The sequence below is a fragment of the Engystomops pustulosus genome, chromosome 4 (assembly GCF_040894005.1).
Source record: "Engystomops pustulosus chromosome 4, aEngPut4.maternal, whole genome shotgun sequence".
In the NCBI taxonomy this organism is placed as follows: Eukaryota; Metazoa; Chordata; class Amphibia; order Anura; family Leptodactylidae; genus Engystomops; species Engystomops pustulosus.
Window position 1 is genome coordinate 39341214 of NC_092414.1, and position 26078 is coordinate 39367291.

General features: G+C 44.0%; 1 protein-coding gene across 1 annotated transcript in view; it reads left to right on the forward strand.

Annotated features, from left to right (window-relative positions):
* The first annotated feature begins 411 nt into the window (after nt 1-411).
* The window catches only part of APBB3 (amyloid beta precursor protein binding family B member 3), a 56317-nt gene continuing 30650 nt past the window's right edge, over nt 412-26078 (forward strand). Inside the window, exons 1-2 of the mRNA XM_072145765.1 lie at nt 412-693; nt 20364-20539. Of these exons, the coding sequence (XP_072001866.1) occupies nt 645-693; nt 20364-20539 (225 nt within the window). The 5' untranslated portion in view covers nt 412-644. The remainder of the gene's footprint in view (nt 694-20363; nt 20540-26078) is intronic.

Below are 26078 nucleotides of genomic sequence, written 5' to 3' on the forward strand. Positions count from 1 at the left end.
AAATCCTCTACATAGCATTGTGCACAGCTCATTCCATCAGTCAGCAACCAGCTATTTGCCTGTGAACCTTCCTAGATCCTGCAGGTGAGACTTGAGGCTTCTAAATATAGCACATTTCCCATGGAAGCATGTCCCCTTTTCCTTCATGGGGGAGGGGGGTGGTTTATTCCCTGCAATAATTATGAGCAACTAAAATGTCCATGATGTGTGTGACTAGCTCTATTCTAATGTATGGATTGGATAATGATGTGGATATCAATATTTTATGATTTGTACTGCACAGGAGAGCACAGCAGGAGTGTGCACGGAGAAGCATTGTGTGATTGAATGTGTCCTACTGTACAGGAGCATCATTCATCAGCACTGGACAGCTCCTCCTCCAATGCAACAGCCACTAAGAGCTGCCTCCTGCCTCTCCTCCCTGCCTTTCCCTTACATCCCAGCTTCTCCTCTGACCAGTGCACTATGCGTTCCCACTAACACACAAATGGGTGCTGACTTTTCTGCTCTGTTCGCTGGCTGATCTGGCAAGGAGCACACTCATCCATGACACGTCCCCTTCTAGATTTCTAACATTACATTGGGCTACTGCGGAGGTCAGACACCCTCAGCCTGTTGTGATTGAATCCCTGGAAACACGAAAGATGTTGGGGAAGGATTACATGCTCGCTATCATTATTGTCAATTATGACGGTAAGTTCATTCAATCTTACAAGCTTTCTAGGAAGAGGCAAATAAAATGTAAAGTACAGGCAAAGCTTTATTATTATTATTATTATTAAAGGGCTGCTGTATCTATGCAGACGTTCATGATGGCTTCCTGGACCATCAGGTAAAGCTGCAAATAATGACTACAGTGGCGATTCCCCCAGTGCTAAGATCTTATTTTATAGAGCTAAGAGGATTGTTTGAGGCTGTTATTAAGTTTTAGTATTTTAAACCTATTTGGACATATCGCTTAACCCTTTAGACAATATATGCTAGATTGATCTCTGCCCTTCTGTTACTACAATGCTTTCTTATGTCATCATTCAAGTTATGGTGAAGTTTGCAGAAATTGTACAATGACTTGTGGCTTAAAAGGAGCTACCACTTTTTTTTTTTGAATACTCGTGAGATTAAATTGTACATTGCTCTCACCCCCTGTATATTAAGAGTCATAGATTTTCTTTTAAGTTTATTGTTGTCGCAAAATAAGTTAATGGAATCCGGGGTCAAACCGAGACTCCACAAAATACCTGTTTTTCTAGAAGCTACTTGTGAATGAGATATAATATGGAAATAGTTCTACCACTGTTATGATTCTCTTATCTCAAATCCCTCTCTTTACCAGTGGTACAGGGTAGTCGGCAGAGTAGAGGTGTGGTTCATGTTTGGCATGGTATGGTCATTTAGATTTTTACTTTGAGTAGTGTTGATCCTTCTTTCTTGTTTCCCCGGTGTGGTTGAATGGTCACAGTCCGTTCTCTGTTGACGCAATACATGCACATAAAACAGTGCTGGTATTTGACAGAATAAGAAGGGTGGTTTACATATGAAAAATATATAAATATTTAATATGCTGCTTTATTGCAGGATATACCTTAGTAGCAGTTTTAAAGTTTTGGGTAGTGTTCAAGAGATTGCCTGGGCCAGAAATATTTTTAACAATTATAGAAATACACAAATAAAGAGATCTGGACCTGTCTATGATACTCAAGCCGGTATTTAAAGGGATATGTATGAAATAAACGCAATTTTAACGTACCATTAAGCATTTTGAAGAAACATGTTCTTTTCATAAATCGCATTCCTCTCCCATGGTGTACACTTAAGTTCTGTTAGTTGAGATTTGCCATTGTATTTAAGCATAAGCTCACAAGGAAGTGTGTGTTATTAATAGATAATAGAGTCCCCGGGTTGCATACAAGATAGGTTCTGCAGGTTTGTTCTTAAGTCGAATTTTTATGTAAGTCGGAACTGTATATTTTATAATTGTTTTTGATCTCCGTGACAATTAGATATTAAAAATGTTGGATTGTCATCAGAACCAGGATTAACAATAAATCTTAATTGTAGACACCTCTGATAGCTCTTACAGCTGATCATTGTAGCCTTGGACTAAAGTACAGTAGATTACCAACATCCTGAGGTCCGTTTGTAACTAGGGGTTGTCTGTAAGTCGGGTGTTCTTAAGTAGGGGACTGCCTGTATATATAAAGTAATATGATAGATAAGTATAATATATAAAGTAACCAATGCTTGAAAAACAATATGTATGACCTTTGTGCCCTCTGTTAAACCTTTAGATTAAATATCTACTTGTAAGCCTAAATTCAATCGTCTTCAAAGTGTTTATTAGGCTGCATTTACACTGACTTATTCCCTCAGGGCTACGGCCTGGCGGGCATACATCAGGTGCCATGTAGAAGAGGAGGGGTGACCGCTCCCCTCTCCATAGCAATGTATTGTGTACGGGCCGTAACACGGAGAAAGATTGGACATGTCCTATCTTCCCTGTGTACGGAGCGGTACAGTGCCGCACGTGTGCAGCCCCGTATCGCTTCGTGTGGCCATTGCCATCTATGGGGGCCATTGCCGCTTGGGGATGTACATAAGTCCCCCATATGGTCATGTGAATGCAGCCGAAGTCATATTCAGTTTTAGACTAGGGTTTCTAGGACACACCAGTATAATTAATTCTGAAGCCCAGTAAACCAGCACAGTTACATGTAAATAGTACCCTCTGAGCAGTAGCCTTTTGACTATAATTTTCTCTTGCCCTTTTAGACATGTTCACACAGAGGTAAATGCAGAAAGATAACTGAATACAATGGGCTCCAAGTTGCACTGGCCTAACTATGCACCTAGATGTCATCATAGTAAGGCTGCATTCACACACATGTATGGGGGACGTATATACGGCCGGCATATATGTGGCCGATATACGTCCCCCATACACTTCTATGGGCTCACGGCGACCTACGGGAGCGGTACAGTGCAGTACACGTGCGGCACCGTACCGCTCCGTGGCCCGGGAAAAGATAGGACATGTCCTATCTTTTCCCATATCACGGCGCCGCGGCCATATATCGCTATGGCTATGCGCTCACCTCCTCCTCCTCTCCCCGCACTGCCGTGTGCCCGCCGTGCTACGGTGTGGTGGGCTCACGGCAGTGTGCATGTAGCCTAACCCGGTGTGTGTGTGTATATAACTATTCTCTGGGTAGAAAACTAATTTCTAGCTTATTACATGAATCCTCAGGCAGGATGACATGTTGTATGCTCCAGACTGTGTGTGACTGTACTACTCACCACTCATACAGGAGGTGGGTGGGTGATGGTACTCTGAGGTACCTACATGGTGAATCATTTGCTCCCCTGTGGACCTGTTGGAGCCTGTTCTCTTGGCTCCTAGGATGTCTTATACATGGGGAAGATCAGAGCTCTTGTGTAGTCAACATTTTTTTTCTGATATATTTTAACACTGCTTTCCTAAGCACAAGAAAAGGAAATAGAGTAATGCCTCTTGGGTTAACCTACCCCTGGAACACCATAGCACCTAAGGCCACTTTAAAAAGGGCACATGCTTCCACAAATCAAAATCTGAAGAGAATCATTTATCTCTTCCCTGTTGGATTGTTTTAGCTTAAAAATGCTGATGCTTAAATATTAACTATTGAGTATGTGAAACGTGGGAGGAAGTAGAATTTCAAAAAGCAAGAAAAGTTAAGAATAAACACCAAATGATATTAGAATTTGCTGTGAACATATGCTAACTCAGTGCCTAAATATTTTTCTACCCTTATCAGTTGGATATGAGTAGGTTTGCTGAATAACACCCTATATACATCTCTCTAGTTACATTGGGAATGACTAGAGTGCATGACTGTATGACACTTGAGTTTGTGGCTGTGTGTTGAAATTAGCCACCTCATTCATAAAGGGGTTCACTCATTCCCTGTCCATAGGAAGTAGTCTGGATGCTTGGAATCCTCCTTTAAATGACTGCTATGGAATCTTCTTAGACCATCATGTGCACTGATTCACATCTCCTGGGCTGTATATGTATATATCACGTCTTGTATGATTGATGGGATATAGTTAATGGATTTGGAGGGCCAGGGTATAATAATAACTAAGTGTAACGTGGCATATAGTCGCTCTATAAATTATGGCCAGACAATGAAGAAAGTTGTCGTCATCTTCTACTAGAAGTGGATTGGCTTTGCCCTTACTATGGGGTGGAGGAAGCCAGACTAAGCTGCTTTATAATATATGAGTGCAGACAGCATGAGACGTGTTAGGTCCTTTTCAAGGCCATTTTGTTATGAGCCAGTAATGAAACAGTCTGAGAATTTCTTAATTAAAACATAGATCATGTCTACAGTACAGAATGTAATGTGGTATCCAGAAACTCTATCGTCCCTAAAGGGGGATTCTGATGTTACGATTCACAATGTTACAAGAAAAAAGGGAAGACTGGAAGGAATTGGTAAACACATAGAAATGCAGTAAATGTTCAAATCAACAAGGCTTCTGTGTGCGAATTGCAGTAGAGATTATCTCCAGCTATGAGTACTAGACACAGACAGAACCTAGTACATTGTGTCCTACAAGATGTTTACCCCTATAAAAAGAGCTAAGTAATATTTGTGTGCTTGTTTATTAAGGAATTTATGTTGTCTGCCCACTTAAAGGGGTTTTCCCACCAAACAAGTTATCCTCTGGAAAGGGCTAAATATGTTGATTGGTAGGGGTCTTAGTGTTGAGACCCGCAAAGATCACGAGAACGGGGGGGTCTAAGTTATCTTTGTTGGACCCCTTCTTGCTCCCTGAGATGGATGGAGTAGATGGGCGCACATGTCCATTCTGCTCCATTTATCTCCATGGAGCTGACTGAGGTGTAGTTTTTCTGTTCCAATAACAAAACACCCAAATGAAAATACATTACAAGTGTGAACGTAGCTTTAATCTCTTGGGGATTCTGTTAGTCATTCTGTTACTAAATATAATGCTCCATATTCCTTTTTGTTTTATCAGGTTTTAATAATAGTGTGCATGTGCTTTAGTATACTTATGTTTAAAAGACATCTACCATCAGATTTACTGATAGATGGTAGATATCCTAATCTTACTTTCTCTTTATGTCTGCCAGGGGATGGCATCGTTTTTCGTATGTCTGGGAACAGACAGATTCTCTTAAAAAGACTTGAATTAAAATATTCAAATGAGCCGGAGGTGATCTGGCCTAAGTTACCGGAGCTCCTCTCAGCTCCGCTGCCTGATAATATATGCACGCCTCCTCTAAGTTCATTGCACCCATCAATTGTGACGTCTGTGGATTGCCGGGCAAGAGCAGGTTGCAATGAACTCGCCATGTCATGTACTTATTATCAGGCAGCAGAGACGAGAATTGCCCTGGCCACAACGCCTCCAGCTCATTTGAATATTTTTATAGATTCTTTTTAACCCCTTAAGGACACAGCCATTTTGTAGCTTAAGGCTCAGCCCCATTTTTTTGGATTCTGACTTGCGTCGCTTTGTATGGTTATAACTTTTGAACACTGTTACTTATCAAAACGATTCTGAGATTGTTTCTTCCTCACATGTTGTACTTCATTTTAGTGGTAAATGTTGGCTGATAAGTTTTGTGTTTATTTACAAAAAAACCTGACGGCGGTGCTACACTGCATCAGCTGTTAGTTCTAGACGGCAAGGCGTGAATCCCGATCACCGTTTTTGTTTCTTGCCCCGCCCCCTGTGGTCCTTTCCTTTTAATCCACCTTACTAACAACTACATGTTTGATAAGCAAGAAAACTTTTGATCATGTTGCAGATTCCCTAAATGAGTCAAATCTACGGCCAGTTTTAGAAAGGATCTAAAGTCCGTTTCGCAGGTCTTTGTAATTAATACATGAGTACCAGGGGTTATGGTTTTCATTTATAAAATACAGGCGGTCCCCTACTTAAGAACACCACTCGACTTACATACGACCCATAGTTACAAACGGACCTCTGGATATTGGTAATTTATTTTACTTTAGTCCTTAGCTAAATAAACAGCTATAACAGTTATCAAATGTGTCTGTAATGAAGCTTTAGTGTTAATATTGATTCTTATGACAACCCAACATTTTTAAAATCCAATTGTCACAGAGACCAAAAAAGTTCTGGCTAGGATTACAATGATAAAATATACAGTTCCGACTTACATACAAACTCAACTTAAGAACAAACCTACAGACCCTATCTTGTATGTAACCCGGGGACTGCCTGTAATTAGTTTTAATATTGTACTTTTTATAGCCTATTAACATTGTATTTATACCTGTAAATACTGTTAAAGTCCTAAACTATCTGGCTATCTACTCTAATAATATAAGTATGATCCCATTGGCACTGTTGGCAATCATTAATGAGAGTTTTAGAATCATCCAAGTTAATTACAAATGTGTCATTTGTGTGGGTGTGTTCCTGCAAAAATGTAATAATTTTAGTTATAAAGGACATAATTTACTGTTATTATAGCTCAGCAAGCCATCATCACAGCTTATCAGTGAAGTCATTTTAGAAATCTAACACTTTTCTTGACTTATTTTAAATGAGTCATGTTATCACTTAAAAGGCTCAGACTTAAAGATGATGATATGTAAATTTGTTTTCCTTAAGGAGATTATGTAGAATTAATGTTAGCATTTTTCAGAAAATGTTTCATTTTTATCCAGCACCAACTCCTAAATAACACTTGAATAATAAGTAAAAGTATTTTAAAAAAAAAACCTGCCATTCAAATTTGGAGACATAGATAAAAGTCTTTTTTATAACAATTTTGGGGCAGATTTACTTACCCAGTCTTGTCGCGATCCAGCGGCGCGTTTCGGGTCTTCCGGCGATTCACTAAGGTAGTGCGCCTAATGTCCACCAGGTGTCGCTGCTGTGCTGAAGTCTGCCAGAGTTCACTGGAGTTCACCATCCGTTGCTGGGTGCAGGTAAGCGCGTGTCAAGCGACACATTTTTTTAAAAAAAAATTCTGCGTTTTTTCGAATCCGTCGGATTTTCTGTTGGCCACGCCCCCCAATTTCCGTTGCGTGCATGCCGGCGCCAGATGACACTAGGATCAACTGGTACCTAAATGATATGAAGATTTGACAGGGCTTGGAATGACTCATAATTATAAGCACATCACATCCTCTGAAAAAATATCAGTCTGACTATATGGGGAATCATGGCTTTTGATGGCACTGGTTAGTGTTAGCGTTTATAAGGAAAAAGGAGGAAATGATAGTAAAAAATAGTAAAACCACGTTACTGAAAAATAGTAAACCCACATTTCCGTACACTGAAGTATGAAAAAGTTATTAGCGGCAGAAGATGGCAAAATGAAGAATCTTTTTTTGTACAGGTTTTAATTTTTGTAAATATATGAAAACATTATAAAACCTATATAAATTTGTTTTCCCCGTGATTGTACTGGTTCCAAAGAATAAAGTCCAAGCCCACAATAAAATGGCGCAAATGCAATTTTTCACTAATTTCACTCCATTTGAAATTTTTTCCCGCTTCCCAGTAAATGGGATGGAATATTAAATACCCTCACTATGAAGTGCAATTTGCTTGCAGAAAACAAGCCCCCACACAGCTCTGTACATGGAAAAATGTTATACATTTTTAGAGGTGGAAAATGAAAACGCAAAATGAAAAAGTATATACGGTAAATGTTGATCTTTTTGCTAATTTATCAAACAAGAAAAACTGAAATATCAGATGGTCAGAAGTATTCAGCCCCTTTGCTCAGTATTGAGTAGAAGCAGCTTTTGAGCTAGAACAGCCTTGGGTATTCTTCTTGGGAATAATGCAGCAAGTTTTAAACACCTGGATTTGGGGATTCTCTACTATTTTTAGTTCCAGATCCTCTCCAGTTCCCTCAGGATGAATGGTGAACAATGGTAGACACATTTTTAAAGTCTCTAAAATCAAGAATGGTCACAGAGTTGTTCTGAGGTCACTGCTTTGTTATTTTAGCTGTGTGCTTAGGGTCATAGTCTTGGTGGTCGGCAGCACGATTGCTCAATGGTTAGATTTACAGCCTTGCAGTGCTGGAGACTTGGGTTCAAGTCACAGGGTGAACATCTGCAAAGAGTTTGTATGTTGTCTCTGTGTTTGAGTGGGTTTCCTCTGGGTGCTCCAGTTTCCTCCCACGCTCCAAAACATACTGGTAGGTTTATTAGATTGTAAACCCCATTGGGGACAGGAACAGATTTGGCAAGCTCTGTACAGCACTGCATAATCTGTGTGCGCTATATAAATAAAGGAATTATTATTTGTTGGAAGGTTAGCCATCGGCCCAACCTGAGGTCCAGAGCACTCTGGAAGAGGTTTTCATCCAATGCAGCATGCAATGGTTAAATAATTTTTACAGTACGATATGGTTCTCCCCTGCACAGCTGAAAAGCTCTTTGACTCACCAATCAGCTTACTCTGGTGAATGTGTGGGCAAACACACGAGCACGCTGCCAATCTATGAAACAGCGTGCTTCTACACAGTAATCCCCCGGATAAGAGCCTTCATTTTCTCCATTAAATCCTCCTTACTGTCAGCAACATGGAACAGATTTCAATTTTTACTTGTGCTTAAATAATATTTTTACTTTTAACCCCTTAACGACCGTCATACATATCCCTTGCAGATACCACTTATATACTTGCCATAACAGGGTCCCAATTTAAACGATCATATCTCCTGAACTGTGGAACCTAAAATCTCAGTTCCGGAGTCATTGCCGAACGTCTGTTCCATTCATCTCTGGGAGCAACCAGGGGTCCTTGGACCCCCTGTTCTCTTGATCTGTGGGGGTCTCATCACTGAGACCCCCACTGATCAGCTATCCTGTAGATAGGGGCTAACTTGATTGGTGGGAAATCCCTTTTAATTTAACGCATACAACCAGTGTCAGTAGTCACAGTAATACACAGAGTGGAGCAGCAGGAGAGGACGTGGTAGCAGTGAAGACTTCTCAGCTGCTGTCACCACTATCCTGTTTTCTGCACAAAATTTTTCTGCATAAAAGAAAATTAAAAATTGTTATGAAACTTAAAGCGGTTCTGAAGATATCTTTTAAAGAGGAGCAGAACAGAACTGGAAAAAGTAACCTGGGCGCTCAGGCACCAATGACCCTCGGTCAATAAAGGGTTAAGGTTAGCAAATCTTTTAGCTGGCACCCTACATTCCTTTAACAAAGGAGAATAGAAAGAATACAGGATTTTTAAGATGGCAACTGTGAGATATTCATAAAACTTTATCCTGGAAGTCAAGATGCTTACAGTCAATGATACGTAATTTTATCATAAAGCTGAACATACAGAAAAAGATCATTAATAGATCAATATGTAATGGCAAAAAGATGCTCTGAAATCCCTGCAGACCTAAAGAAACTGCTGATTCACCAACCTATAGGGATCATATTGCCTGACATAGAACCATGTCACGTGGAACATACAGATATTGAGATGTAACTACTTGTTATGTTCTAGCAGTTAGCAATTATTCTGAACAATCCGGAATGCCAACAGCTGAAGGGCATCAACATGGAAACAATTGCTTCTAATTAACTAGTACAGTTACACCAAAGTAGGTGCATGTGCGCAAACATTAGATTGTGGTCATCTGGAATTGGTATATAACTCGCACAAATGGCCTGGCCAAAACTTTGATATTTACAGGAAAGTTTTGATTAGTGATATTCTCAAATCAAACTATGTTTCCATCTATTATTTCTGTCCATTATGCAGTTTGTGAAAAATTTCCACTGTAATCCGTAGCTAATGAGTTGGTGCATGGAGAGTCCTTAGGATCTGCTATCGCCTTATCTGTCGGATTAGCAGCAAATGTGCCTTGTGAGCAGGGCCAGATTATAGGGTGGGCCCCCACCACTTCGCCCTTAAATGGGCCCCCACCAATACATTAAGTATTCTACCATAGACCACAGAGCACTCAGGACATGAGTGTCCTATCGCTGGCGGGGCAGTAACCTCACACACTGCATCCCGAAAAAAGAAGAAGTTGGTCAGGGAAGGTGAGTATACTTTTATTATTTTTACAGGGGGTTTACATGGGGGGTAACAGTGTATATATAAATATATACACTCACCGGCCACTTTATTAGGTACACCATGCTAGCAACGGGTTGGACCCCCTTTTGCCTTCAGAACTGCCTCAATTCTTCGTGGCATAGATTCAACAAGGTGCTGGAAGCATTCCTCAGAGATTTTTGTCCATATTGACATGATGGCATCACACAGTTGCTGCAGATTTGTCAGCTGCACATCCATGATGCGAATCTCCCGTTCCACCACATCCCAAAAATGCTCTATTGGATTGAGATCTGGTGACTGTGGAGGCCATTTGAGTACAGTGAACTCATTGTCATGTTCAAGAAACCAGTCTGAGATGATTCCAGCTTTATGACATGGCGCATTATCCTGCTGAAAGTAGCCATCAGATGTTGGGTACATTGTGGTCATAAAGGGATGGACGTACTGTGCGTTCAGAGATGCTCTTCTGCCTACCTTGGTTGTAACGGGTGGCGATTTGAGTCACTGTTGCCTTTCTATCAGCTCGAACCAGTCTGCCCATTCTCCTCTGACCTCTGGCATCAACAAGGCATTTCCGCCCACAGAACTGCCGCTCACTGGATGTTTTTTCTTTTTCGGACTATTCTCTGTAAACCCTAGAGATGGTTGTGCGTGAAAATCCCAGTAGATCAGCAGTTTCTGAAATACTCAGACCAGCCCTTCTGGCACCATACCACGTTCAAAGGCACTCAAATCACCTTTCTTCCCCATACTGATGCTCGGTTTGAACTGCAGGAGATTGTCTTGACCATGTCTACATGCCTAAATGCACTGAGTTGCCGCCATGTGATTGGCTGATTAGAAATTAAGTGTTAACGAGCAGTTGGACAGGTGTACCTAATAAAGTGGCCGGTGAGTGTATATATATACAGTATATATATATATATATATATATATATATATATATATATTTGTAGAAAGTCCAAAGCAGCACATAAATTGTAAAGAGTGGGTGCAGGCCTATTTTGGCCGGGCAGCAGGTCCTCAGCAATATGTAATTGGAAAAAAGGCAGCACTCCAAGGTTTCAGTAAAAATCAAAAGAAAGTCCTCTTTATTGCATATCCCAATACAGCAATGCTTCAGCTCGGTGTGAGCTGCAGGCTCTGGTAAAGACCAGGTGCCGCTTAGTCACCGGTCCCAGGAATCGGCTAGTACCATCTCCCGCAGTGGTCCAGTGGGTCCACAGACTCCTGACAGTGGGGCTGTGTATATATCTATGTATTCCTGGGGGGGTGCTGTGTATATTTCTATGTATTCCTGTGGGGGTGTGCTGTATATATCTTGTGTATCTGGTGTTACTGGGGCTGGCGCTGTGTATATACGTGTGACTGGCGTTGGCGCTGTGTATATAAGTGTTACTGGAGTTGGCGCTGTGTATATACGTGTTGCTGGGTGTGGCACTGTGTTTATACGTGTTAATGGGACTGGCGGTGTGTATGCACGTGTTACTGGAGCTGGTACTGTGTATATACGTGTTAATGGGACTGGCGGTGTGTGTATACGTGTTACTGGGGGTGGCACTGTGTATATATGTGTTACTGGGGTGGCGCTGTGTATATCTAAATATTACTGGGGTGGGTTTGTGTATATACGTGTTACTGGGGGTGGCGCTGTGTATATATGTGTTACTGGGGGTGACGCTGTGTATATACGTGTTACTGGGGCTGGCGCTCTGTATATATACGTGTTACTGGGGGTGGCGCGGTGTGTATATACGTGTTACTGGTAGTGGCGCTGTGTATATACTTGTTACTGGGGCTGGCGCTGTGTATATACGCGTTACTTGGGCTGGCCCTGTATATATACATGTTACTGGGGTTGGTGCTGTGTATATACATGTTACTGGGGGTGACACTGTGTACATACGTGTTACTGGGGTTGGCGTTGTGTATATACGTGTTACTTGGGCTGGCGATGTGTAAATACGTGTTACTGGGGCTGGCGCTGTGTATATACGTGTTACTGGGGGTGGTGCTGTGTATATATGTGTTACTGGGGGTGGCGTTGTGTATATACGTGTTACTGGGGCTAGCGCTGTGTATATATGTGTTACTGGGGGTGGCTCATTGTTTATTCGTGTTACTGGGGGTGGTGCTGTGTATATACGTGTTACTGGGGCTGGCGCTGTGTATATACATGTTACTGGGGCTGACGCTGTGTATATATATATGTTACTGGGGCTGGCGCTGTGTATATATATGTTACTGGGGCTGGCGCTGTGTATATATGTGTTACTGGGGCTGGCGCTGTGTAAATATGTGTTACTGGGGGTGACGCTGTGTATATATGTGTTACTGGGGGTGGCGCTGTGTATATCTACATGTTACTGGGGTGGGTCTGTATATATATACATATGTGTTACTGTTGGTGGCGCTGTGTGTATATAAGTGTTACTGTTGGTGGCGCTGTGTGTATATAAGTGTTACAGGTGGTGGCGCTGTGTGTATATAAGTGTTACTGGTGGTGGCGCTGTGTGTATATAAGTGTTACTGGTGGTGACGCTGTGTGTATATAAGTGTTACAGGTGGTGGCGCTGTGTGTATATAAGTGTTACAGATGGTGGCGCTGTGTGTATTGTGGGGATTTGGCCCGGTAGAGACCGTGGTAGCGGGGTGCTGTGATGCAGTTCAAGACAGTGACACCAAGGTACAGTCCAAAACAGGTCTAGCCTGCGTTTATTGCAGCAAAAAGTAAAATAAAACAGCCTTTACACTCAGGCATCCAAACAAAATAATATCCTACCCGTCAGGGTGCTAACTAAACATAGGATCACTAACTCACAATATCCAAAGTACACGTGGCTGCTCCAGGCACAGAGGTCAGGGCTGTGTGCTCTCCAGCCTCCTTCCACAGAGAGACAACATTCTGAGCTCTGCTGAGTGGCTTTATTGGCCTGATTGGGCTGTTCCCCCCACCTGTGTCCAAGGTGCTGGACAACACAACCTCAGCACTAAGGCCTTGCGTAATAGGAAAACCTAGGGGAAACATACCGCCCATCCACAGTTAACCCCTTCAGTGTCTCACATACCCTCCCCCTCTGTTTGACCCTGTGGGGGCGAACACTATTGGCCATCAGACAGTGGGTACGAGACAGGGCATCGGCATTCCCATGCAGCTTTCCTGCTCGATGTTCCACCGTGAACTTGAAACCCTGCAGCATCAGGAACCACCTTGTGACCCTGGCGTTCCTCTCTTTGGCCTGACTCATCCAGGTGAGGGGAGAGTGATCGGTCACTAGTGTGAACTGTCGCCCTATCAAGTAGTATCTCAGGGATTCCAGAGCCCATTTTATCGCCAAGCACTCCCTCTCAACTATGCTATAGTTCTTTTCAGGAGGTGTGAGCTTGCGGCTCAGGAATGTCACAGGATGTTCCTCACCCTCCACTACTTGGGACAGGACAGCCCCTAAGCCTACGTCCGAAGCGTCAGTCTGCACGATAAAGGTCTTGGTGAAGTTAGGGGTGATCAGTACCGGTCCCTCGCACAAAACCGTCTTAAGTCGCTGAAACGCCCCCTCAGCCTCTTCACTCCACTTTACCATCACCGCCCTGCTACCCTTGGTCAGGTCAGTCAGGGGTGCCGCTATTGTCGCAAAATCGGGGATAAATCGGCGATAATAGCCCACTATGCCCAGGAAGGCCCTCACTTGCTTTTTGCTCAAAGGTCGTGGCCACTGCTGGATCGCCTCTACTTTATTTACTTGGGGTTTGATGACCCCTCGCCCAATACGGTACCCCAGGTAACGGGCCTCTTCCAGACCCAGTGCACATTTTTGGGGGTTCGCTGTCAGCCCTGCTGCCCTCAGGGAGTCTACCACTGCTTGCACCTTGGCTAGATGACTCTCCCAGTCGTTACTATAGACTATGATGTCATCCAAGTAGGCCGAGGCATAACTCCGGTGAGGTTTTAGCACGAGATCCATTAACCTCTGGAATGTGGCGGGAGCCCCATGTAGTCCAAAGGGAAGTACCACGTACTGAAAAAGCCCATCAGGGGTAACAAAAGCGGTCTTCTCTTTAGCCCTGTCAGTCAGAGGTACCTGCCAATACCCTTTTGTCAGGTCAAGGGTGGAGAAGAACCTAGCCTGTCCAAGTCGTTCTATCAACTCGTCAACCCTGGGCATGGGATAAGAATCAAATTTGGACACCTCGTTTAACTTCCTAAAGTCATTGCAGAACCGTAGGGAACCATCAGGTTTGGGAATCAACACAATAGGACTCGACCAGTCACTTTTAGACTCCTCGATTACCCCCAGGTCTAACATCTGCCTGACTTCTTCGGATATGGCAAGCCGGCGCGCTTCAGGGACCCGGTAGGGTTTTTGGTGTACCCGGATGTGGGGTTCGGTTATGATGTCATGCTTGATGACTGAAGTACGCCCCGGTAACTTAGAGAACACATCCACATTTCGGAGCACAAACTCCTTCGCTTCCTGAATCTGGGCCCTGGAGAGGGACTCCGAGATCCGTACTTCAGGCACCTTGGCATCGGGTACACCTACCTCCGGTGTCACCTTCTTGGGGACAGACGCCTTTTCTACTCCCATGGCCATCAGGGACTCTCTTTCCCTCCATGGCTTTAGGAGGTTCACGTGGTATATCTGTTCGGGTTTCCTCCTCCCCGGCTGAGATACCTTGTAGGTTACCTCCCCCACTTTCTCCATGACCTCATATGGTCCTTGCCACTTTGCCAAGAATTTGCTCTCAACGGTGGGCACCAGAACTAGCACTCTATCGCCTGGGTTAAAGGTCCTGAGTCTGGCTGACCTGTTGTAGACCCTAGACTGGGCCTCTTGTGCCCTTGTCATGTGCTCCTTTACAAGGGGCATTACCGCCGCTATGCGGTCCTGCATAAGGGAGACGTGTTCTATCACACTACGGTGGGGGGTCCTCTCCTGTTCCCAGGTCTCCTTGGCTACATCCAACAGCCCACGTGGGGAACGGCCATATAACAGCTCAAAGGGTGAAAAACCTGTAGAGGACTGGGGAACTTCACGTATGGCAAACATCAAATAGGGCAATAAACAATCCCAGTCCTTCCCATCTTTGCTGACCACCCTCTTTAGCATCCCCTTCAAGGTTTTGTTAAACCTCTCGACCAGGCCATCTGTCTGAGGATGATACACAGAGGTGCGGAGCTGTTTAACCTGCAGTAATTTACACATCTCCTTCATAACTCTAGACATGAATGGGGTACCCTGGTCAGTCAAGATTTCCTTGGGGAGGCCTGTGCGTGAGAATACCTGGAACAGCTCCCTAGCAATATTTTTGGAGGAGGTGTTCCTTAATGGAATCGCCTCGGGATACCGCGTAGCGTAGTCCAGGATAACCAGGATGTATTGGTGCCCCCTTGAGGATTTGACTATGGGGCCAACCAGATCCATTGCAATCCGTTCAAATGGCACCTCTATGATTGGTAGCGGGACCAAAGGACTCCTGAAGTGGGACACCGGGGCAGTAAGTTGACACTCAGGGCAGGAGCTACAATACCGGTTTACCTCCTCCCACACCCCGGGCCAGAAAAATCTCTGCAGGATCCTCTCTCGGGTCTTCTCTGCACCTAAGTGCCCTCCCAGCACATGTTTGTGTGCCAACTCTAGCACCAGCCTACGGTGAGATTGGGGTACTACAAGTTGCTCAACCTCCTCACCCCGTATCTGGTCGACCCTGTACAACAGTTCCCCAACAATCACCATTCGGGGGTATATTTTGTCAGCCCCCGGTATTTGGAGTACCCCATTTATCACCTTAACATTCTCCCGTGCTTTAAACAAGGTAGGGTCCTGTAGCTGTGCAGCCCCAAAATTTTCACGGGAGATCTCAAGGTCCGGCATGTCGGCCACCTCCTCGTGGCCCTCGACCTCACCGGCTAGGACCTCTAGGGGAGAGAATTCATCACATGGGGTCACCCCTACTGCTGGTGTGGGTACATTGGCCTCAAAGGGTTCAGGGGCCAAGGCCGGACACACCTGATGTCCATTATCTGCAACAGCACCTGAGGTGGATCTTCGTCTCCAGAGGTCCCAAAACACTGGTAAGTCTCTGCCGATAATAGCCTCATGAAACAGGGTCCCCACCACCCCCACTTCATGGGTGACAGTACCACAAGGTGTATGTAGGTTGATGACGGCAGTGGGATATTCGCGAGTGTCCCCATGTATACATAGCACTCCCACTTTCCGCCCACTGTACAGTCCAGGATCAACCAAAGTTCCCCGCACCAGGGTGACCAGACTGCCTGAGTCTAGCAAGGCTTCCACCGTGTGACCACCAATTGTGACCATACACACTTGGGGTTCTGCATCCGTGACTGACTCGGCTGCCAGAACCGGCCGGGCAAACAGTGACACTCGCCGGGTCTGGTTGCAGTCCATTGGCTCCACTGACAGGGGACAGTTGGCAGCAATATGGCCCGTTTCATGGCATCGCCAGCACTGGATACGGCTATGACCTCGGTCACGAGCCTCACTGGGTTTCTGGGTATCCACGCCCCCCAATGAACCCCCTCCCAACCTGACATGTCTCCCCTTTTCCGCAGTAGTAGTCTTACCAGACGGTTTGGTGACCCTGTCACTGGCACTGTTTCGTGTGGGAGAGGTAAGTAGAAAGTCCTCCGTAGCCCGATATCTCTCTACTAGGGACACGAGTTCCTCAGCTTTTGTGGGACCGGCCTGTCCAACCCACCGCTGGAGCCGAGAGGGCAGAGAACGGGTGAATTTGTCGAGAACCACTCTCTCCACCATCTGTGCTGGGGTGCAGTCCTCTGGTTGTAGCCACTTCCGGACAAGATGGATCAGGTCATGCATTTGGGAGCGTGGGGGTAGTTTTTCTGAGTAAGCCCACTGGTGGACCCGGCTGGAACGAACTTGAACGGTGACCCCAAGACGAGCCAGAATCTCCGCCTTTAGCTGGGGGTACTCACGGGCCTCCGTTTCACTCAGGTCGTAGTAAGCCTTCTGCGACTCGCCTGTCAGGAACGGTGCCAGGACATCTGCCCACTGCTCGGCTGGTAACTCCTCTCGCTCAGCTACTCGCTCGAACACAGTGAGATACGCCTCCACATCATCGGTCGCTGTCATCTTTTGTAAAGCCTTCTGCACTGCAGCCCGTGCGGAATGCTGGACAACCGGGTACCCTTGCAAACCAGTATGGGACCCCTCAGTAGTCGTCGCTTGTGGTGCTGCCATAACGCCAGAAAACTTTTCCATCATCAGCTGGAACATGGCTCGGGACTCTTCCTGTTGTTGCTGAAGCATGGCTTGCTGCTGGCGGGACCTCTCCTCCTGCAGCTGGAACATGGCTTGCTGCTGGCGGGACCTCTCCTCCTGCTGCTGGCGAGACCTCTCCTCCTGCTGCTGGAACATGGCTTGCTGCTGGCGGGACCTCTCCTCCTGCTGCTGGAGCATGGCTTGCTGCAGCTGCCGATTAGCCTGGGACTCTTCCTGCTGCTGGCGGGACCTCTCCTCCTGCTGCTGGAGCATGGCCTGCTGCTGCTGCCGATTAGCTCTGGCCTCCTCTTGCAGGTATTTAATAAAGTCCTCCATCTTGGCTTTATCCTGCACTTTGCCTGCTGCTTTCACCCAGGCCATGCAATGTTGCAGGATGTAGCAAGCCTTTCAGGTGTGTGTCTTTGAACTGCCCGCAATCCGAAGCACCATATGTGGGGATTTGGCCCGGTAGAGACCGTGGTAGCGGGGTGCTGTGATGCAGTTCAAGACAGTGACACCAAGGTACAGTCCAAAACAGGTCTAGCCTGCGTTTATTGCAGCAAAAAGTAAAATAAAACAGCCTTTACACTCAGGCATCCAAACAAAATAATATCCTACCCGTCAGGGTGCTAACTAAACATAGGATCACTAACTCACAATATCCAAAGTACACGTGGCTGCTCCAGGCACAGAGGTCAGGGCTGTGTGCTCTCCAGCCTCCTTCCACAGAGAGACAACATTCTGAGCTCTGCTGAGTGGCTTTATTGGCCTGATTGGGCTGTTCCCCCCACCTGTGTCCAAGGTGCTGGACAACACAACCTCAGCACTAAGGCCTTGCGTAATAGGAAAACCTAGGGGAAACATACCGCCCATCCACAGTTAACCCCTTCAGTGTCTCACAGTATATAAGTGTTACAGGTGGTGGCGCTGTGTGCATATAAGTGTTACAGGTGGTGGCGCTGTGTGTATATAAGTGTTACAGGTGGTGGCGCTGTGTGTATATAAGTGTTACAGGTGGTGGCGCTGTGTGTATATAAGTGTTACAGGTGGTGGCGCTGTGTTTATATAAGGGTTACTAGTGCTGACGCTGTGTGTATATAAGTGTTACAGGTGGTGGCGCTGTGTGTATATAAGTGTTACAGGTGGTGGCGCTGTGTGTATATAAGTGTTACAGGTGGTGGCGCTGTGTGTATATAAGGGTTACTAGTGCTGACGCTGTGTGTATATAAGTGTTACAGGTGGTGGCGCTGTGTGTATATAAGTGTTACAGGTGGTGGCGCTGTGTGTATATAAGTGTTACAGGTGGTGGCGCTGTGTGTATATAAGTGTTACAGGTGGTGGCGCTGTGTGTATATAAGTGTTACAGGTGGTGGCGCTGTGTGTATATAAGTGTTACAGGTGGTGGCGCTGTGTGTATATAAGTGTTACAGGTGGTGGCGCTGTGTGTATATAAGTGTTACAGGTGGTGGCGCTGTGTGTATATAAGTGTTACAGGTGGTGGCGCTGTGTGTATATAAGTGTTACTGGTGGTGGCGCTGTGTGTATATAAGTGTTACAGGTGGTGGCGCTGTGTGTATATAAGTGTTACAGGTGGTGGCGCTGTGTGTATATATAAGTGTTACAGGTGGTGGCGCTGTGTGTATATAAGTGTTACAGGTGGTGGCGCTGCGTACATGCATTGATCTGAACATGTTAGTAGCTTATTGTTGCACTTGGTTAGGTGGTGGTCGACTCCCTTTAACTTAAAGTATTCATTGCCCTGACCATTAATAATAAAATATATATAGATACATGTCTCATTGCTTGCAGAGGAGCAAGTACCCAGGTGATTCTATTTTTTATCTATTCTTTCATTCTGTCATCCAGCAGTGGAGACAAGAATTGTTGTTTTTCATTAGCAGAAGACAGGAAATAGACATTAATACAATTCTCTTTTGATTCTATCTTGAATTTCTGATCATGTCATTTGAAATTTTCGTGTACAGCACAGCTAATTTCTTTTCTTTTAATTACATTTTTTTTTTTTATTACGCCATTGTAACCAGAAGAATGATGGAAGCAACAGATTGAAATGATAGCGAATATTGAGTCCACTGTAACAACCGTTCTATCTATCTATTTATATATCTATGTATCTATCCCTCCATTGCTGACATCTTGGTTAAATTATGGCATGCATTTGTTCAATAATTACTGTTCTTAATATGTAATTTAACATGGCAAGCCTGTGCACAGTGTGATGCTGACATGACGTGTCTTGTAGCTAGGAGACGGTTTTCCAATTTTCTAATAGGGTTTAAGCTGCATTGTGTCAACATGATTGAGTTTACAAGGGAAGGCAGGTTAACCTTTGTATATTTTTAGCTGCCTTCTATAGATGAGCAGATAAAATAGCAATTCTCTGAGGAGTGTACTTGACTTGTCAATATCTTGGAGTCCAGCTGCCCCTGTTTTTATCAGGATCCAGAATAATTTGTATTGTACTTAATAATGCCTGAAATATGCAGTGATTAGGGTAAAAAATAAATTTTTTCAAGCAACCTTGTTAAGCCTGTACTGTATTTCTATCAAAGGGAACTTCTAAACCACAAAATTTATTACAGTCACACGTCGGTAACGGGTTACCATAATTACAGATGGTTAACCCAGCAGACAGGTGACTTCTCAACTCTGATCTTCACTGCTAGATATGAGGAAACCAGTCCACTAACAAGTAGCAATGAAGCAGCACTCCGTTGGATAGGTTCCTCCTTGGTTAGGAAACCAGTCCAGTCACTTTCTGGACCAGGACTCTAAAATCTCATAAATGGTTTGTCTGATCATTTCCTAGTGCATCTTATAAATCTTCAATTGAGCTGGCTAGCATTTTCTTTTGGCTAATTGGATTCTTTGATCTCGATTATGTACTGCATTGTCCTCTTGGTTTTGACTCAAGAGGACAATGACAGTAAGGTTTTCAAAGTGAGAAATATTTAATAGCATACTACAACTTGAACTGTATGATATTATCAATTGAAATGGTCTTTTATCTGCTTTTTTAAGATAACCTCTGGAGTGACCCAACCCCTGAAGCTGATCCTAAACTTCCTCCAGGATGGAGGACCATCCGTGATTCTTCTGGGACCTATTACTGGCATGTGCCGACAGGAACAACTCAGTGGCAGCACCCAATGTACAACTCAGGAATATCTAATAGTTTAAGTACTATCCAAGAAAAGGTATGTTGCCTGTCTTCATATATGTGTGGAGTAGCTTGGTAGCCACAGCAAAAACTAGTCCAAGATACAGTCAGTGACAGTGACACAAAGGTCTAAAACCGGGCTTTGCCTTGTTATTTTATTGCAAGAAAAAGTCTAAATAAAACATAAAGCTTTATACTTCAGACTAAAAACAAAATAATACCTGCTCGGCTGAGGACTAACCATACAGAGTCTTTGCCTACTAAGGCTACATTCACACTAATGTATGGAGGACGTATATACGGCCGACGTATATACGGCCGATATACGTCCTCCATAGATGTCAATGGGTGCACGGCACCCTACGAGAGCGGTACGGTGCAGCACACGTGCGGCACCGTACCGCTCCGTACCCGGAAAAAGATAGGACCTGTCCTATCTTTTGCCGTAATACGGCGCCGTGCGCCATTAATTCCTATGGAGTGGGGCGGGGGTGAGCTGCGCTCACATCCTCCTCCTCTCCCCGTACACTGCCATTGCCCGCTACGGTACGGTACGGGCGGGCAACGGCAGTGTGAATGTAGCCTTAGATTGTTACTTCCAGCCACCTGAAACAAAAGAGAACAAAGTTGTGGGTTTTACCTCACACAAACAATGACAGTCCATAGACAGCTTCTCAGCCCTCAGCACAGGAGACTTCAGACAGGAAGGTAGGACCTGTCTCTCCACATGGCCCACCTGTAATACACACAGTGCAGAAATTGTAAGCTCAAGGAAGAGCTGAGCTCCAACACCTGGGTTTCCTTCGAGCTACCAGGAAAACCTGTGCTGGACAGGAAAGGAATGACCTGCCCCACTTTCAGCATACCAATCATTCCAAAAATCCAGGCCCGAAAACAGAATTTACCAAAATCTATTTCTTGCTAAAGGCACCCAGCTTTCCTGAACTTTAGACATGGCCCTCAGGTTTCCCTGGGTGAGTTTTTGCTTCCTGTCCCTTTAACCGGTTAAGGACCGGGCCCTTTCCTAGTTTTTCATTTCCATTTTTCACTCCCCACCTTCAAAAATCTATAACTTTTTTATTTTTACACGTAAAGGGCTGTGTGATGGCTTGTTTTCTGCGTAACAAATTGCACTTCATAGTGATGGTATTGAATATTCCATGCCATGTACTGGGAAGCGGGAAAAAAATTCCAAATGCAGTGAAAATGGTGAAAAAACGCATATGCACCGTTTTCTTGTGGGCTTGGATATTACGGCTTTCACTGTGTGCCCCAAATGACATGTCTACTTTATTCTCTGGGTTGGTATGGTCACGGGGACACCAAATTTGTATAGGCGCCAATAACTTTTTTATACTTTATTTTATGGAGCTGTGGGTGGTGTCATTTTTTGCGACATTTATTTTCAATGATATAATTTTTAGGACTGTACGACCTTTTGATCACTTTTTATAGATTTTTTTTTATATTTTTCAAAATGGCAAAAAAGTGCCATTTTTGACTTTGGGCGCTATTTTCCTTTACGGGGTTAAGCGCATTGAAAAACCGTTAATATATTTTGATAGATCGGGCATTTTCGGACGCGTCGATACCTAATATGTTTATGATTTTTACGGTTTATTTATATTTATGTCAGTTTTAGGGAAAGGGGGGGATTTAAATTTTTAGGTTTTCTTATAATTTTTTTTTTTTTTTTTTTAATTTTTACTATACCCTAAGGTACTTTAACCCTAGGTTGTCTGATTGATCCTATCATATACTGCCATACTACTGTATGGCAGTATATGGGGATTTTCCTCCTCATTCATTACAATGTGCTATCACAAAGTCAGTTTGTGAATTTATTTTCCCTTATTCATAATATTAAATGGCACCACATCAAAAGTGGCAAAACACTCTGCTTACCTGTTGGATCCAGTAAGGAGAACTGTGTGACTGTCCCTTACAATAAGGAAGCTGGGAAGGTTTTGTGTGAAAGAACATGACTGACCCACATGAAATCCCAGCCTAAACCCAATTGAACACCTTAACCCCTTCACGCTCCGTGGCAGATATATCCGCCACGGAGCGCAGTGACTTAGCGCTCAGTGGCGGATATATCCGCCACGGCGCTTATGCCGGCTCGGCTCTGGATCAGAGCCGAACCGGCATCGGGAGACACGGGGTGCCGGCTGTAACTAATAGCCGGCACCCCAGTGTAACACCCGCGATCGGAGTTGTCTCCGATCGCGGGTGCTTAACCCGTTAAATGGGGGATCTAACATGCATCTGGGGGATCTTTCCCCCACGATCGTTGCTATAGTAACTCTGGGGTCCGATCTGGACCCCAGAGTTACCTGCAAGAACTGCCAGTAAGATGGCGTCTGTGACGTCATCTTACTGGCACAGTGCCAGCCTATGCAAGTGTATAGGCTGACACTGATAATACTCTGCAATACATGAGTATTGCAGAATATTATCATGAAGAAGCAATCAGATGATTGCTTCTTCATGTCCCATGGTATAAAAGTGAAAAAGTTAAAAAAAAAAAGTTATTCAAAAAATAAAGTCATAAATCACTAAAAATGCCCCAAACTCCCAAAACATATAAAGAGACATATAACTCAAAAAAAAGTCTAAATCATAACACAAACCCCACATATATAGTATCACCGCGTCCGTAACAACCCTTAGAATAAAAGTAAATCATTATTGAACCCCCACGATAAACGCCGTAAAAAAAAACTGCTATAAACCTTCCAAAAATTATGATTTTTACCTTTTCAATCCCACAAAAAATGCTATAAAATGCGATCAAAAAACCATATGTACTCAGACATGATACTGGTGCAAAGTACAACATGTCCCGCAAAAAACAAGCCATCAACCAGCTCCGTAGCCAAAAATGTAACAATGTTATGCCACTTGGAAGACGGCAATACATAAATGATAGATTTTTCCCCACATTAGGGTTTTGTTTGACAAATTTAGTAAAACGTAAGAAAATATATTCATGTCTGGTATCCCCGTAATCGTATCAACCCATAGAATAAAGATAACATGATTATTAGTCTATACGGTGAACACCAAAAAAAAAAAAAGTAAAAAATCCAGTACAGAATTGATGCTTTTCTACTCCTGCCCTCAAAAAAAGTTCCTAAATTTTCAACAATAGGTGATACCAACCCCAAAATGGTAACAATGGAAAAAGCATCTCGTCCCGCAAAAAAAATGCCGTCACATGGCCCCAATAACGAAAAAGCGAAAATTTTATAGCCTTCAAAAGGGGCCAATGAGGAAACTAAAATCCTGGCAGCTGCAGCGCCCTCCTTCCCTTCTGCACCTCGCTGTGCGTCCATAACACAAGTAACGGCCACATGTGGGGGGTCTTTGTACTCAGGAGAAATTGCAGAACAAATTGTATGGTGGGTTTTCTCTTTTTATATTTTGGAAATGTGTAAATTTTAGTGCTAAATGAACGTATAAGGGAACAATATGACCATTCTAAATTTCACCTCCATTTTGATTCAATTACTATGAAGATCTCAAGGGGTTAACAATCTTCGTAAAAGCTGTTTCTGATAGTTTGAGGGGTGCAGATTTGAAAATGGGTAGATTATATAGGGGGTTTTGATGCTAAATATGTAAAATTTCATTCAAAACTGTATTTATCCCCAAAATAGTCAATTCTGAAAATCCGGAAAAGCGATATTCTATTTGCAAGCCGCGTGACATCAAAATAAATTATCCAAACATTTCAGAAATTATGAAAATGTAAAGTAGACAAATGGGAAATGTTATTCAGCAACTTATTTAGGTGGTAAATCTATCTGCCTGAAAACGCAATGACTTAGAATTTCGAAAATGGCAAATTTTTCAAAAAATTTATCATATTTTCTTTTTTTTTGTAAATAAACGCAAAACTTATCAGCCAAAATTTACCACTAAAATGAAGTACAACATGTGGGGAAAAAACAATCTCAGAATCGCTTTGATAAGTAACAGTGTTCAAAAGTTATAACCATATAAAGAGACGCAGGTCAGAATCCAAAAAATCGGGCTGAGCCTTAAGCTACAAAATGGCTGCGTCCTTAAGGGGTTAAGGATGATCTCCAATAGAAACTGCAAGTTTCTTACAAGTGTCTTACAAGATCTTCCAGACCGATGATCGAAACTTCCCACATACAAAATGGAAGCTGTTTTACCAGCAGAAGTAACTGTATATTAAAGAGTAACTGTAAAGGTTTTGTTTCCATAAATCAATAGCTCTTGGGATGTAAAACAACTTTTATCTTTGTTACCTATATCCAGTAGTTTCCTTACTATACCCCTCCGATTATCTCAATGCTGCAGTAGCTGGTTCCTCTGTTTGTGCTGAGAAGCTGTAGTTTCTTTATCTGTCGGTTTCATGGGAGGGGAGGGGCACTGAAAGGACTCAACATAGTCTCATTAAAATTTTAATTTTATCTAGTCATCTATAATTTTTTTTTTTTTTATAACTTTGTAAAACTGCCGAAGGTGCTCAGGCAAAAGGCACCTGAGCACCTCTCAGCTTCCCCGGACATTAATATATTCATGCGCCAGCTGCAAGCCTCCTCCTATCGCTAGCCGGGTATCCGTCCGGTGATGTCAGAGGACCCGGGGGTGGAGAGAGCAGGACGTGTGCTCTCTCCTAGTTCCCCAGCCGGTGGCGGAAGGATGCTTGCAGCAGGGCGCATGAATATATTAAAGTCCGGGGAAGCCGAGAGGCGCTGGAGTGCTGTCAGCCTGAGCGCCTCTGGCACTTTCACAAAGTTATTACTTTGGCAATAAAAACAACAAAATATATGTAAAACACAGTCCCCCCATTCTCTAGACATAATGAGCAGCCTTTTTAGGACACTCTACCACCAGTAATACGCTTTTGTAGATAGGACCTGGTGGCTAAAAGTTTTTTTTCTTGACAATCCATATTCATGACTTATTCTTAACTGATCATAGTTTTCTTTATAAGTCATTTGACTAACATACTGGGGGTCATTTACTAAGGGCCCGAATCGCGTTTTCCCGACGTGTTACCCGAATATTTCCGATTTGCGCCGATTGTACCTGAATTGCCCCGGGATTGTGTCGCACGCGATCGGATTGTGGCGCATCGGCGCCGGCATGCGCGCGACGGAAATCGGGGGGCGTGGCCGAACGAAAACCCGACGTATTCGGAAAAACCGCCGCATTTAAAACCCGAAAAAGTGTCGCTTGGTGACCGCTTACCTTCACCTGGTCCGAGGTGGTGCATTCCGGCGCGTGGAGATGATTTTCAGCGCAGCAGCGCCACCTGGTGGACGGCGGAGGAACTGCCTTCATGAATCCCGGCCGGACCCGAATCCAGAGCAGAGAACGCGCCGCTGGATCGCGAATGGGCCGGGTAAGTAAATTTGCCCCACTGTCTGACATGTTGACCTAGTGAAGCTGCCACCATTTGGCATTATTGGTCAAACTAACGGTCAATTTTTATGTGAGTTGTTAAACTTGGATCCAACATATTTATTGTACATGTTCAATCATACTTTAAAAACCCTGAGCATTCTATATTGACTTACATTGCTATTTTTATTTAA